The sequence below is a fragment of the Bos indicus genome, chromosome 6 (genome assembly GCF_029378745.1).
Source record: "Bos indicus isolate NIAB-ARS_2022 breed Sahiwal x Tharparkar chromosome 6, NIAB-ARS_B.indTharparkar_mat_pri_1.0, whole genome shotgun sequence".
Taxonomy (NCBI): domain Eukaryota; kingdom Metazoa; phylum Chordata; class Mammalia; order Artiodactyla; family Bovidae; genus Bos; species Bos indicus.
In genome coordinates, this window is record NC_091765.1 from 56,366,855 (window position 1) to 56,382,340 (window position 15,486).

General features: G+C 37.2%; 1 protein-coding gene across 2 annotated transcripts in view; it reads left to right on the plus strand.

The window, feature by feature from the left end:
* The first annotated feature begins 10,054 nt into the window (after window positions 1-10,054).
* DTHD1 (death domain containing 1) overlaps window positions 10,055-15,486 on the plus strand; it is an 84,118-nt gene continuing 78,686 nt past the window's right edge. For both annotated transcript variants that reach the window (XM_019962571.2, XM_070791268.1), the window contains exons 1-2: window positions 10,055-10,456; window positions 12,410-13,022. In XM_019962571.2, the coding sequence (XP_019818130.2) occupies window positions 10,186-10,456; window positions 12,410-13,022 (884 nt within the window). In that variant the 5' untranslated portion in view covers window positions 10,055-10,185. The remainder of the gene's footprint in view (window positions 10,457-12,409; window positions 13,023-15,486) is intronic.

The following is a 15,486-nucleotide window of genomic DNA, read 5'->3' on the forward strand; positions in this document are numbered from 1 at the left end:
GTAGGGTCATCGTTAGCATCTTTCTAAATTCCATATATATGCATTAATATATTGTATTGGTATTTTACTTTCTGACTTACTCACTCTGTATAATAGGCTCCAGTTTCATGCACCTCATTAGAACTTATTCAAATGTGTTCTTTTTAATAGCTGAGTAATATTCCATTGTGTATATGTAGCACAGCTTTCTTATCCATTCATCTGCTGATGGACATCTAGGTTACTTCCATGTCCTAGCTATTGTAAACAGTGCTGTGATGAACATTGGGGTACACGTGTCTCTTTCAATTCTGGTTTCCTCAGTGTGTATGCCCAGCAGTGGGATTGCTCGGTCATATTTCCAGTTTTTTAAGAAATCTCCATATTGTTCTCCATTAGTGGCTGTACTAGTTTGCATTCCCACCAACAGTGTAAGAGGGTTCCCTTTTCTCTTCACCCTCTCCAGTATTTGTTGTTTGTAGACTTTTTGATAGCAGCCATTCTGACTGGCGTGAAATGGTACCTCATTGTGGTTTGATTTGCATTTCTCTGATAATGAGTGATGTTGAGCATCTTTTCATGGGTTTGTTAGCCATCTGTATGTCTTCTTTGGTGAAACGTCTGTTTAGTTCTTTGGCCCATTTTTTGATGGGTTGTTTATTTTTCTGAAATTGAGGTGCATCAGCTGCTTGTATATTTTTTCGATTAATTCTTTGTCAGTTGCTTCATTTACTATTATTTTCTCCCATTCTGAAGGCTGTTTTTTCACCTTGCTTATAGTTCCCTTTTTTTTTGCAAAAGCTTTTAAGTTTAATTCGGTCCCGTTTATTTTTGTTTTTATTTCCATTACTCTGGGAGGTGGGTCATAGAGGATCCTGCTGTGATTTATGTCAGAGATGTTTTACCTATGTTTCCTTCTGGGAGTTTTATAGTTTCTGGTCTTACATTTAGATCTTTAATCCATTTTGAGTTTATTTTTGTATATGGTGTTATAAAGCATTCTAGTCTCAGTCTTTTACAAGTGGATGACCAGTTTTCCCAGCACCACTTGTTAAAGAGATTGTCTTTTCTTCATTGTACATTCTTGCCTCCTTTGTCAAAGATAAGGTGTCTACACATGCATGAATTTATCTCTGGGCTTTCTATTTTGTTCCATTGATCTATATTTCTATCTTTGTGCTGGCATAATTTTTGAATGAGTTTTTCAGTTGTTTTAATTTGTATGAAAATTATTAACAAGGAGTTAGTTGCCTATGTCGGAGAAGGCAATGGCACCCCACTCCAGTTCTCTTGCCTGGCAAATCCCATGGGTGGAGAAGCCTGGTAGGCTGCAGTCCGTGGGGTCAGAAAGAGTCGGACACAACTGAGCAACTTCACTTTAACTTTTCACTTTCATGCATTGGAGAAGGAAATGGCAACCCACTCCAGGGCTGCGTCTATTGGGTTGCACAGAGTCAGACACAACTGAAGTGACTTAGAGTAGCAGCAGCAGTTGCCTATGTGAGCCTTTAGTGGAGCCCAATTGTTAGAACTTGTGTAAAAAAATAAAGCATTTACAACTTTTATGAGATAACTGGAAATTTGAATCCAGATCAAGTATTTGATGATAGTAAGAAATATTTTTATTACATTTTTAGAATAATATTATGATGATTTTTAAATAACTTATATATTGTTTATTACACTTCATCATTATCTTAGTCATCAAACATGTGTTGACCTTCTGCTGTATCAGAGGCACTGTGTCCCAGAAGAAGTATTTGATATTGGGCAGAACCAGGTGGTAGTTATTCCATCTCTGTTTGAAGATTATGCCCTGCCCATTTGACTGCTTCTAACTTAAGTTCATTCTTGAACACTTGCCACTGAATTCCAGACATTTTCAATGATAAATTACTCTTTATAAAGTCAATAAAATATGTGTTAGCTGTATGAAGTAACCCATTTGACATGAATATGTTATGTCAGCCTTAATATCATTGCAAAAGGACCTATAGTGAGTGTAACATTTGGCCTCAGTTCTTTTTAAATATGTGAATTTGGCTTGTCTCAATGTGCGTGCGTGCGTGTGTGTGTGTGTGTGTGTGTGTGTGTGTGTATAAAACAAAATAGTATGACAACACTTAAGAGGACAATGACATATGCTTGCCTCTTACCCTCTTTCCAACCCACATATTCAAGGATCTGTCAATGCCCTCCAGCCAAAGGCCACCAGGAACAGACCTTTAATTGAACAGACAGGGCTTATTACTCATTTCAATGAGGGGGAACTCACACCATGAGGAGCTATGGTGCATCTCAGTTAAAGGGTATTGAAAGGGATTTATTATAAGATTGGGGCCTTTGTTGAGAAGATCCCCTAGAGAAGGGAATGGCTACCCATTCCAGTATTCTTGCCTAGAGAATTCCAAGGACAGAGGAGCCTGGTGGGCTATAGTCCATGGGGTCACAAAGAATCAGACCTGACTATTTTACATACAATAGTGTGTATGTTTTCATGCTACTCTCTCCATTTGTCACAACCTCTCCTTCCCTGTCTGTGTCCATAAGTCTGTTCTCTATGCCTGCATCTCCATTGCTGCCCTGCACATAAGTTTATCAGTACAATCTTTCTGGATATGCATTCTCTTTCTGACTTATTTCACTGTGTACAATAGACTCTAGATTCATTCACCTCATGAGAACTGACTCAAATGCATTGATTTTTATGGCTGAGAAATATTCCATTGTAAATATGTACCACTGCTCCTTTATCCATTCATCGGTCAATGGACATCTAGGTTGCATACATGTCCTAGCTACTGTAAATAGTGCTGCAACGAGGGTACGTGTGCTGCAATTGGGGTACATGTGTCTTTTTCAATTATGGTTTTCTCAGGGTATATGCCTAGTAGTGGGATTGCTGGATCATATGATAGTTTTATTTCTGGTGTTTTAAGGAATCTCCACATTGTCTTCCCTACTGGCTGTATCCACTTACATTCCTACCAACAGTGCTAGAGGATTCCCTCTTCTCCACACCCTCTCCAGCATTTATTGTTTGTAGATTTTTTTTTGATGATGGCCATTTTGACTGCTGTGAGGTGATCTCATTGTAGTTTTTATTTGCATTTCTCTACTAATGGGCAATGTTGAGTTTTTTGTCACGTGCTTACTAACCATATGTATGTCTTCTTTGGAGAAATGTCTGTTTAGGTCTTCTGCCCGCTTTTTTGATTTGGTTGGTTGTTTTTCTGGTATTGAGTTGCATGAGCTGCTTGTATATTTTGGAGGCTAATCCTTTGTTAATTGTTTCATTTGCTATTATTCTCTCCCATTCTGAGGATTTTCTTTTCACCTTGTTTGTAGCTCCCTTTGCTGTGTGAAAGTTTTTAAGTTTAATTAGGTCCCATTTGTTTTTGTTTTTTTTTTTTTTATTTCCATCACTCTAGGAGGTGGGTCATGGAGGATCTTGCTGTGATTTACATCATAGAATTTTCTGTCTATATTTTCCTGTAAGAGTTTTATAGTTTCTTGTCTTATATTTAGGCCTTTAATCTGTTTTGAATTTATCTTTGTGTATGATGTTAGGAAGTGTTCTAATTTAACAGTTCAGTTTTCCCAGAACCACAGAAAGAGAAATTAAGGAATCAATCCTACTTACCACTGCAACAAAAGGAACAAAATACCTAGGAGTAAATATACCTAAGGAGACAAAAGAGCTGTATACATAAAACTATAAAAAACTGATGAAAGAAATCAAAGATGACATAAACAGATGGAGAGATATTCCATGTTCCTGGATTGGAAGAATCTGTATTGTGAAAATTACTATACTACCAAAAGGAATCTGAAGATTCAATGCAATCCCTATCAAATTACCAATGACATTTTTTTACAGAACTAGAACAAAAATTTTCACAATTCATATGGAAACACAAAAGACCCCATATAGCCAAAGCAATCTTGAGAAAAAAGAATGGAGCTGGAGGAATCAACCTTCCTGACATCAGATGATGCTTCAGTGCTACAGTCGTCAAGGCTGTATGGTACTGGCACAAAGACAGAAATAAAGACCAATGGAACAGATAAAAGCCCATAGATGAACCCATGCATCTATTGGCACCTTATCTTTCACAAAGGAAGCAAGAATAAATAATGGACAAAAGCTAGTTTCTTCAATACAATAATTGGTGCTGTGAAAACTCCATTGCTTTTGGTAAAGCTACATCCCTTGGTAGTTTCCCAAGAATGGGTATAGAGGAGGCAAAAGCTTTGATATTTGCATACCTGAAAGATGCCCTTTCTCCCCTGCACACTTTTAAAAAGTGTCTTTTCTCTCAGCTTTATTGAAATATAACTGACATACAACATTGTGTAAGTTTAAGTGTACAGTATGTTGATTTGATGTACTTTTTACTGTGATATGATTACCACTATAGCCTTAGCTAGTAACTCCACCACATCATATAATTACCATTTCTTTTTTCTGTCCCTGGCTCAAATGATGTCTTGAGGAAAACAGAATTCTGAATTAGAAAGAGGGAAATCTCAGAATATCAAAGTCACAATTGAGTGTTGATTTTGAAAAGTCTAATGCCTTCTGATTTAAATGTGACCTTTCTTGCCTCTTTGGAGGCTATTAGTATCTTTGTCCTTTATGCTTTGAATATTCATAATATTTAAAGTAATATGAATAGTCATAATAATATGACTAGTTATGATTTTTTTCTTCTTTTTTCAATCTATAGTTCTGATCCTATAGTTTCTTCAGTCTGGAATATCAGACACTTCATATGGGAAATTTTCAGTTTTTTGATAATTTCTTAATTGAACCACTTAGACTGAACCATTAATTTTCTTAACTTCCTTTTCTTTTTTCTATTGTCTTTTTGTCTTTTGTTTGACCTCTGGGATATGTTTACCTATATACCAGCTTAAAAACTTCCTGTTGTATTTTAACTCCTATGAGATCTTTCTCATTATCTGAGTACTTCTCTTTTTTTAAGAAAATCTTTTCTTATTGTATGGGTACATTATCTTCTCACATCCTAGATGCTGAGTATTAATTATAGATTTATTCGATATTTTCTTCTCTTTCCTGTCCTGGCTCTGTTATTTCAAGTTCTTTGTGTTTGCTTTAGTCTTCAGCAGCATGTAGGAGGCTTGTTTCAAATGCCTCACCCCCTTGACTGATATTCCATACTCAAAAGTGAAGCATTAGGCTCACTGTTTGGAAGGTTTTACATAATTACATAGGGCTTCTGACTGGGTGCTTCATCATGAATGACCTAACAGGAGCAGGGCAGTCTACAGAGGGTGAGGAGAAGGGAGAGGAGCACTAAACATTTCCTATGAATTGGCCTTTTTCTTGGGGTATTCAGTCACTCTAGAGAACAAACTTCTAATCTTCTGCCTGAGAGGTTAACCTTGCTGGCCCTATTCTTGGACCTGAGCAGAATAGAGTGGGACTTCACTTTCTAAAATCTCACTTTACCCTTATGGTCAGAATGGCACTCCCTTCCGGTTTTCTGCTCAGCCTCCTGCCTCTGCTGCAGTTTTTTCATAGAGAACATCTCTAGCTTCCAGTGGGTGGAAGAGAGACTGTTGCCTGGCTATGTGGGGCAGAGAGGAGGGATCTCGGTATCTAATGGCTCCCCAAACTGAATTTGAACAAAACTTGTTTACATCTCTAACTTTATTCTCAGTTCAGAGTTATTTGCTGCCTCTAATTCCTGGGCTCTCCTGAGCTTCTACGGCAAGAACCAGTCTATTTTCCACCATATAGGGACAGTATTTGCTTGATTAGGTTATTTACAACTTGTCCATCTGCTTCTGATCTTCCAAAAGTTTGTTGACGTATTTTCTCTGTCATATTATCACCATTTTCTTTGTCCTTTGTAGTTTACCTGTTGTTTTATCTTCTTCAGTGGCATTTTAGGAGAAAGCAGAGATAGAATATATATTAAATCTATATTGTTTAACCAAAAAGTCTTAGCTTTGATTTTTACCACCTGTTTTACAAAGACATTTTGAAATTGATAATTCTGATATTTAATTGCATTTTCCCAGTACAGTAAGTTATTGGGGAAAATAAAAACAAAACAATCATTTTTGCCTTCTCTTTCCACTCATCATCCAGTTGTGAGAACTTGCTCTAAATAGATAAAAGATATTCAATAAGAGTTTTCAAATGGGGAAAAATTAATGTGGGCTGACTGCACCAAAGTTTGGGGTCAGTAACTACATAGAAACTCAAAGAAAATAACAAAATCAGATAACAGAACTAATAATGTTGCTAACATCTGATGTATCCACAGCTCCTCACCATAAACAAAGTGGAAAGTAGCAAAGTTCCGTATACTTCGAAACTTTACTGTCCTCTCCTGCCTAGCATCAGTAGGCTGTCCAGTCTATTGCAAAGTTATATTTCTTCACTTGTTCAGTGAGTGAGTGTCCTGCTTACTGGAATTTCCTCTGCACTCACTTTGATACTTTTGTATGAAGAACTGCAGTCTTTTCAACCACATAATGTTTTGTATGAATTCAAGACTGCATACTAATTCCTTTAATGTCAGTGGAAGCAAAGAATTCTCAGTAGAGAAAGTATTGTAGTCATAATAATGAGTAACCACAATGAAGATGCTAATCCATTGTAAAGCCCATCAAGGTGAATTTTTTGCAGTTAACTTCTGTGGGTGTCACAAACCTTGATTGCAAATGTCAGTTCTTTCCATGGTTAGTGACATCAATTAACTGAAAACAAGATGCAGGAACATGCAGATGCTTGTTTTAATGAGTAAACACAGCAAGCGTGGCCTGTGGTAGGTCTCACCTTGCAATATTACATATTTTGGGGAAGCCAGACAGAGAACAAGTTTAGACTTGAGGACAGCAAATGTCAATGAGGCTAAAGCAAAATGTTTGGGCTTTTTTCCTCCTGACCTGAGAGAGTATTTTCCTGCATATCTAGAAAGAAATAAATGTATATTGGTTCAGTGATTCAGCATTTCATTATCAGTTTTATTCAATACTTAAAATGTACATGGTGTAAATTCCCCATTAAAGTCTTCTGTTTTTAGGGATTCATTCACACCTATTCAAACATGCCAATATTTTTCTGACCTCTCCTAAATGTATTAGATATTCCAAAGAACTGTCCCATGCTATCTAAAAGATGATAAATCCAAAATTAATCAAATGATCTACCTATCAAGCTGAATTTTTTTCTCCAAATTCCTTGACTCATTTGGTTTACTATCTGTTCAGTCACCTAAACCAAACATTTCAATCATACTCCATTACCAAGCACAGTTTTATACAAGTGGCCAAGAAATGTTTCTCAAGTAAATAGATGACTGGGTTTTCAATACTTTCTGTTCCTCTTTTTATAACTGATGATTTAGAAGTTATAATTCAAGTCAGGTTTAGTCACTCAGTTGTGTCTGACTCTTTGTGATCACATGGACTGTAGCACGCTAGGCTTCCTTGTCCATCACCAACTCCTGGAGCTTGTTCAAATTTACGCCCATCGAGTTGGTGATGCCATCCAATCACCTCATCTTCTGTCGTCCCCCTTCAGTCTTTCCCCAAATCAGGGTCTTTTCCAATGAGTCAGTTATTCGCATCAGGTGGCCAGAGTATTGGAATTTCAGCTTCAGCATCAGTCCATCCAATGAATATTCAGGACTGATTTCCTTTATGATTGATTGATTTGATCTCTTTGCAGTCCAAAAGACTCTCAAAGGTTTTCTCCAACACCAAAGTTCAAAAGCACCATTCTTTGGTGTTCAGCTTTCTTTATGGTCCAACTTTTACAACCGTACATGACTACTGGAAAAACCATAGTTTTGACTAGATGGACCTTTGTTGGCAAAGTAATGTCTCTGCTTTTTAATATGCTGTCTAGGTTGGTCATAGCTTTTCTTCCAAAGAGCAAGCATCTTTTAATTTCATGGCTGCAGTCACCATCTGCAGTGACTTTGGAGCCCCGCAAAAATAAAGTCTGTCACTGTTTCCATTGTTCTAGTTCTAGTTCCTTTACTTCAAATCTCCTCTCAAAACATCACCTTCCTTTGCCTGCACTGTTGCTGCTCTAACATGGACTCTCAAGTCACTTAATTCTTGTGTGTCTACCATCTAAAACATCTAACTCCCTAAAGCATAGATTTTACTATAGAATTATTTGGTTCAAAAATATTTAATATCTCTCTTTTGTCTGCAAAAACACAATTCCAACTTCACCACTCTCCGTAATTATTTCTCTTACCACTTCCCAGACTCATAAACCCTCTTCAAAAGCCATGCTTTCCTCTTTTTTATCATACAATGTCATGTCTTACTTCCTTGCCTCTGATCATATTATTTCCTATGCTGGAACATCCCTTCCCTCTGTTGTGAAAGCTGCTCAAATCCTGCTCACACATTAGCTCCTAATTAGGGATTAGGCCTCTAATCTGGAGAAGGAAATGGCAACCCACTCCAGTACTCTTGCCTGGAAAATCCCATGGATAGAGGATCCTGGTAGGATACAGCCCATGGAGTAGCAAAGAGTCGGACATGACTGAGTGACTTCACTTTCACTTTCCAGGCCTCTAATCCGAGTGAAATTTTTACCCCTCAAAGCTTTGGGGATACTCTGAATTCACAGTTCTGCTCTAATTCTCAACACAGTTTAAGCTGATTTCAATCATCTTTCTGCCTTTCTCTGAAGTTCCCATCATGTAGATAGTACCTGGGCCACAGTAAATGCTACAGAAAGTTCTCAGAATTGGTATCAAATTAAAGCCATATACACAACATATGCAAATTACATACATATTTCAGGAGTTAAAGGAACAGAAGTCCCTGAAAAATAAGATTTCCACTGGAGAATAAGCCCACACCTTTACCCCAACCCTTACCACCCCTTCCCATATCACTCTTTTCCTTTTCCTCAGCCTCTTCACACCACAAAAATTCTTGGGCAGTATTTAGGCCTGTGGTGGCATTCACTCTTTATTCCCTATTCACTGGGCTGTATTTTCCCATTTCATCTTCTAGGTGTTCTGAGTGTTGCTCTAAGAACTCTGGTGCTTAAGATGAGACAAGGCAATGCCCATGGGAGGGAGGGCGGAATTCAGGCTGTGCTTTGGAAGTTTTCATTTCATTTCAGAGTCTCCCAGAGAACAGGAGCCTGTCTGGAATGTACTGTCTTCTGCCTCTGGTGCTGTACTCTCCCTAATGAAAGGAGGGGCCTGGAGAGGAGGCAGCAGGCTTCTCTGGGTTTCTCCTCACACCCTGGACTCCTCCAGTATCAAGTCCTGTAATGCCTTGGCCTCTGTACAATGTGCCAATGGAGGGGCAGGCAGCAATGGGAACTTGCTGTGAATGAATTCTAATTATACACAGTGAAGATTTCTCACTAGTTAGAGAAAGCCACTCTTCAGGTTTGCTTTCTTTTAGTGAAGGAGCATTTTATCCAATTAGAGAGAAATTATCAGAGAGGAAAGAGGCCAAGTACCTATCTTGATCTCACTGCAGACGTGCCATAGAAGAAGGCACTAATTAAACTAATCTCCTACCCAGTGGTAATAGACTTTGCTCCAGCAGAGGAATATTTTTAAAAATTCTTTATGGTAAAAATATTATAAGTATATGCTAACTAGAGATAATCATAAGGACTCTCACATGGAACTATATCCAGCTTCAACAATTATTAACCTATAGCTAATTTTATTTCATCTATACACCACTACCACAATCTCAGATTATTTTAAAGCAATTCAGACAACATATTAGCTCATGCATAAGTATTTTAGAGTATCACATAGAATTATTAGCAATGTTATTAACTTAGTTTACCTTTGATTATTATACTTCTCATCCTACCACAGAATCCACATTTTGTTGCCTTAAAATGTGAAAAATGTATGGAGCTTCCACGGTATATCAAAACTGTAAAACTTACATGGCGAGTGGGATTGTGTGAGCTAACTCTGTCCCCGTGGTTTACCATTCTGTACACAATGGCATCCAGGGTGCTGGAATGCCCCTCCTTTGGTCACCTAGTAACTTTTCACTGGTCAACAGAAGCTGAATAAACTATTATGTGGCAGGAAAGTGCTTGGCGAGCTGACTTGGATCATCTCCTAGATTTTAGAAGAAAAAAAAAATCCATAGCCAAGATTAAATTTGCTAAACCTTTAGGCTTTGCTGTCAGGAAACATTCCACTCTTGGAGAGTAAGATGGATGCAGAAGACATGGGCTCAGGTAAACTAGGCCATATATTGAAGCAGATTTGGAGACAAAATCTGATGCTAACGCAGGTGCTTCTGGGTGAAGACCACTGTGAAGGGGCTGGTGGGGCCTCTTGGATCGCCACAGTGGTCTTTCTGGGTCAGGAGCTCAGTGGGGCCCTTCACCAACTCTTGGAGCACACTGCAGGGACTCTGCGCTCCACCTGCCAGCAGCTGTACGCACTGCTTGACAAAGAGAATCATTGTACCTGGAGACAAGGCAAGTATTTATTTATTCTTTCTCTAAAAAATATTTATTAGCCACTCTGAGAGGGCTAATGAGCACACAGAGGCTACGTTAAGGTCTCAGTCCATAAAGAATGAACGATTTGATGTGGGAAGTAACACAACTGCACAGTAACACAAGGGACACTGAGGACAGTCCCATTACAGACGTACAAATGAAGTGCCTTAAGTCTTCAGAAACAGGTGAGATTACACTTTTTCAGGTGGAGAATTTTGCTAAGACAAATGCAGCATCTAACCTGAGGGTGAAGGAATGGATTGGGTTTATGCAGCCAGAACTTGGGCACGTTGAAAGAACATTCCAGGCAGAGGTGTTATCAGCAGGATCCAACACTTAGAAGCAGGAAAATATAGGCTTAGTTTGAGGCAGGTTGATCAGTTTTTCCATATTGAAATATGATATTCTAATTTTAGACTTATTTAAACTTGAACTTGCTAATCGCAAAAATATTGGGAAGTCCAGGGTGGGATGGAATATGAAATTATACCCCCAAGACACACATAAAGAGGGGTGCAGGTTCTTGGGAATAAGCCCAGTTATGGATGCTAAGTACAGCATGGCAGGAAGAATGTGGTATCCGATGCCTATTATCTCAAACAACAGTTACTCTAGATAAGAAGATGGGCATCATGAAATCCAACTCTAAATAACATGGGGTGAAGGCAAGTGGGCAGGTCTCATCAATTGGGAATCCAGGGCAGATAATGTTAAAAATTCAGTCTAGAGAGCAGATCGTGGACATTGAGGGAAATCTGTCCAAAAGCAGCATGACCCAGAGACCCTAAGCTGGAACTCAGAGACAGGAATCAAATCTCTAGAGAGAACTGAATGTGATTCTAGGCAATGTATGAAGACGTGATTATTCATGGAGAATAAGGCCAGCTCCTAGAAGAGGAGTTCAAAATAAAGACTGGTTCTCAGATACAAGACAAAAAAAAAAAAAAAGTCAGAACTAGAGCTCAATGATAAGGCTAGACTAGTTGAAGATGTTTTAGTGATGACTTTGAAAACACTGAGCCATATGGCACCTTAAATTACATATTTCTGAGTTCAGAGTTGAATTTTAAAGATTGGAGAGTTGCTAAGCCTATAAGAAGCCATCAAGTGACCCCAGCTGTGAGGAGAGGAGGAATGATTAAATAGGAAAATAAAATAAGAAATAGGGATGGAGTAAGAGACTATGTCAGATCAGATCACAATGAGAGGTTTACACCAGAGCAAAGAGGTTTGACTTGGTTTATTAGTTCTTGAGTAGCCAGGTTCCAATCAGAGAATTGGTGTCAGAGCTATTCTTTGAAAGGCTTATTGAAAATTTGTCAGTGATCACAAGCCCAGCAGGATGAATAGTGTGAACCTAATTCAATCATAATAGCAAACAAAGTACTCAACAAAATATAGCATCTGCATCAGCAGAAATAATGTAGATATGGCATGCCTGCTACCCAAGTCTATTTGAAGCATTCCACTAAACTTCAGGCAAATCATTATATGTGGATCATTGATAAACTGTATAGTACTTTCAAAGAAGAAAAATAATTTCCCCCAAATCATACCAAATGAGGAATGAATGGAAGGAGATGTTGACTTCAATAAGACAGCATGTTATGGGGAGGTTGGTGGTCATGATACCTTCAAATATTCAAAGAATTTTCACAAGCAAGAGGAATTGGATTTATTCTTTGCTATTATGTTAAAAAGACAATTTGTCCCCAATTTCTAGATGTGTTAAAAAAATTACAGTTGTACAAATGACTTCTTCAAGAGGGATACAGGCTTTAAAGCCTAGTAAGGGTCTTATACACACAAAGGTCTTTACAGATTTCTAGGATAATTTCTCCATACTTTATTACATGTCAGTGGAAAAACAATGTGGTTTAGTTTTGTATTTATTCTTTTTATGTGTCTCTGTGTGTATTGTGTGTGTAGAAACCATTACGTTCATAGACTGCCTCATGAAAATAAATGAATATTTGGGGAGCACTGCTACATTTCTAAAGAAAGAAGAAAAGGAGATGTGTAATTTATGCGGCATGCATGATGAATGTACTCCACTGCAGACAAAGTCCACCATTCAAGATATCAAAGCAACAGACATTGCTGCAAGAGGGGAACAAAATGCCATAGAAACAGCTACTGTTTCTCCCACAAATGGAGAGGAAAGTCATTACACAAACCAGGTCCAGTTGAAAAAAAATAAAATACATAAGAGTTCAGAATTAGTGGAAAAAGAAAACAATACATCATTGAATGGAGATGTAACAGGGCAAGAAGAGTCACAGAACAAAATGTTCCCAGATAATGCAGAAAATAAAGATGATAAACAAATAGAACACATGACTATTGAGAGCATAAATGGAAACAGGGAAGAGTTGCATGACATAATCCAGACAACAGAAAGAGAAATTCAAGAGATTTCAGAAAGCCAAAGAGAAGAGATTACCACATCCTCAATAACATGTGATAGCTCCAATAAATGTGTGAATAGTCTTCCCAGTGACTCAGAGAGTCTAAAGCAAAAGAATAACATAATGGAAAAGGAGTAAGTAAATACAATGTAAGAGGTGCTTGTGTACGCCTACCTATATGTGTTTCCACTTGTATATAAAACAATTTACACATGAGTAAAATTTTATATCTATATTTCATATCTCATAAAGATATTAGCAATCAATAACTGTTTAAATTACTACCATAAAAATTTATAAGGCTGTTATTATTAGTTTCTTACAGCTTCCAGAAAAAAAAATGCTTCTTTAATGGAAGAAGGAATTGACTGTTTAAGAAAGTGGTTAAAATGAACAATTGTCCTGAACACGGACAGTTTCCTAAATCAGTACTCTTTAGATTGTCATGAGGAAAAAACAACTAGGAGACTGCAGAGTTCAAATATTAGAAGAGAATTTCCTAGCCTCTGATTTATTTTATGTATATTTTCAAATTCTCACATTTATTTTATGTATTAATATAAATCATCATGTATCTGTAACCTGTGTCTGTAGAACTCTGGGAGGGCTTAGGCATAAGCTTCGGGAGATTCTTAAAATTGAATATATATTTTCACAACTACTTTATATCCTTGGAGATGGTCTAGAGCTCTCGCCAGACTTTCAAAGAGCCCATGACTTCAAAAAAATATGTTGAAATTGACTGGTCTATTTTATGAATCCATCGCCCCTATACAAGGTAATAATAATCCATATTTCTCTAAATAAAATAAAATATTCATAAGCTATATTTTCCCAGTAAAAATAAGACTCTTAGAAGACAATGGGGAATAAAAATATCATTGGTTTAGAAGACAGATAGACATAAATTTATCTCCTGTTTTATTCCATACTAGTTCTGTGACCCTGAGCAACTTGTTTCATTTCTTAGACCCATTTTCTTATTTGTAGAAATTATATATACTTCCTGGGATTATTTGATAAGATCAAAGGATAAAATCATCTAAAGGGTCTAGTACCTTGTTGCTTGGCCAACCTTCACTCTCAGCTAAACATCTCTATGTTGATTTATTTTACCACCACCAATCCTCACTTTCTCCACCACACACACACCATCAAACATCACTTATCCCATCTGTGCTCTTTCAGACACACAATACCATTTCCAGGACAACACCACAAATGAGTCTATGGTCTCAGGCAAGTCATTTTGCTCACTTTGACTTTGTTATCTCATCTATGAAAGGAAAGGGATGAGCTCTGAGGTTCCCTGCATGTCTGAAAGTCTAGTCAATTTCATAGATGTCACAGGAGCACATTCAAGGCATGAAAGACCCCCCAGGTTTGAAAGACTTATGCTTCTGAAAAACAACTGTTAAAAGCAGTCAATATGTGGTTCCCATTTCACTTGAGAAAAACATTAACACTTTGAATCCTCACACTCAGAAATGACTCAATGCATCAACTAATGAGTCACTGCTGAACCACTCCCTCTAACACCTCCTTTAGGTGTTCTTGTTAGTGATTTCCTCTTTGTGGCAATGTAACCACTTTTGCTTGGCTTGCATGTTTCGTAAGATGACTGCTCATTGAAGCTCCTCAGGCTAGGAAGCCATGGTGCCCCAAGAAAGATGAGTGTCATAAACAAAACCTAGTTTGGAATCTGTTGTGATTCCTTCCTGGAGAATATTTTTTAAAAAGTCTAACTCTTTCAGGGTAGTTGTCCTAGTGTATACAGACTCAAAGGGAAACAACACTGGAATAAACCAATATGATTATTTTGGTGGCTGGACTAGATCTGCTTGATTAGATCTACAGGTCTCCTTGCTCTACTTTGTTAGTCTTTTGGAAGAAGAGTGTATTGAGTTGGGCTTCCAGGGCACAGAAGAGAGTCATTTTTGAAGTGTTACAAGGCAGAATCATTGCACCTTCCATTAAACAATGTATCTAATTTTCTGAAGTACCATTATCATCATGATCAGAGAATACTCAAACAGACCAATGACTTGAGTAATTTTCTATTCCTTCTCACTGTATGGGTTAAGAATTGTAAATATAAATAAATAATCCTCTCTTCTATTTCAACATATTTTTTAGATTTCTGTGTTACAGGGCATTTTAAAGTTAAATTTATTAATTGAAAATAGTTAAAACCTGATTATTTTAGAACTGGGTATTTACACTGTATTTTATAAAGATCCTTTTCTTTTTTTTAAAAAAAATCTTTTTTAAAGATTCTCTTATTTCTCTTTGACACTGTTTATGTTTCAGTCATGTCACTGGTAGGAAATAAGAAATAGAAAGAAGAGAAGAAGTGCAAGCTGTGTAGAGATTTAATGTTTATTGAAAACTCATTTTATGTTAATTCACTATTATAAGAAGTTGAAACATTTTATCTCATTCAATCTTCACACTATTGTGAAGATTGAATTATTTGATATTTGATATTTGTTTCAGTTTATAATGGATAATGAAACCAGCGTTTTAGAATGATTTGAGGAAGTCTGATATAATAGAAAGTTTGAGCTTTTGTGTTAAAGATAGATGGATTCATTTATT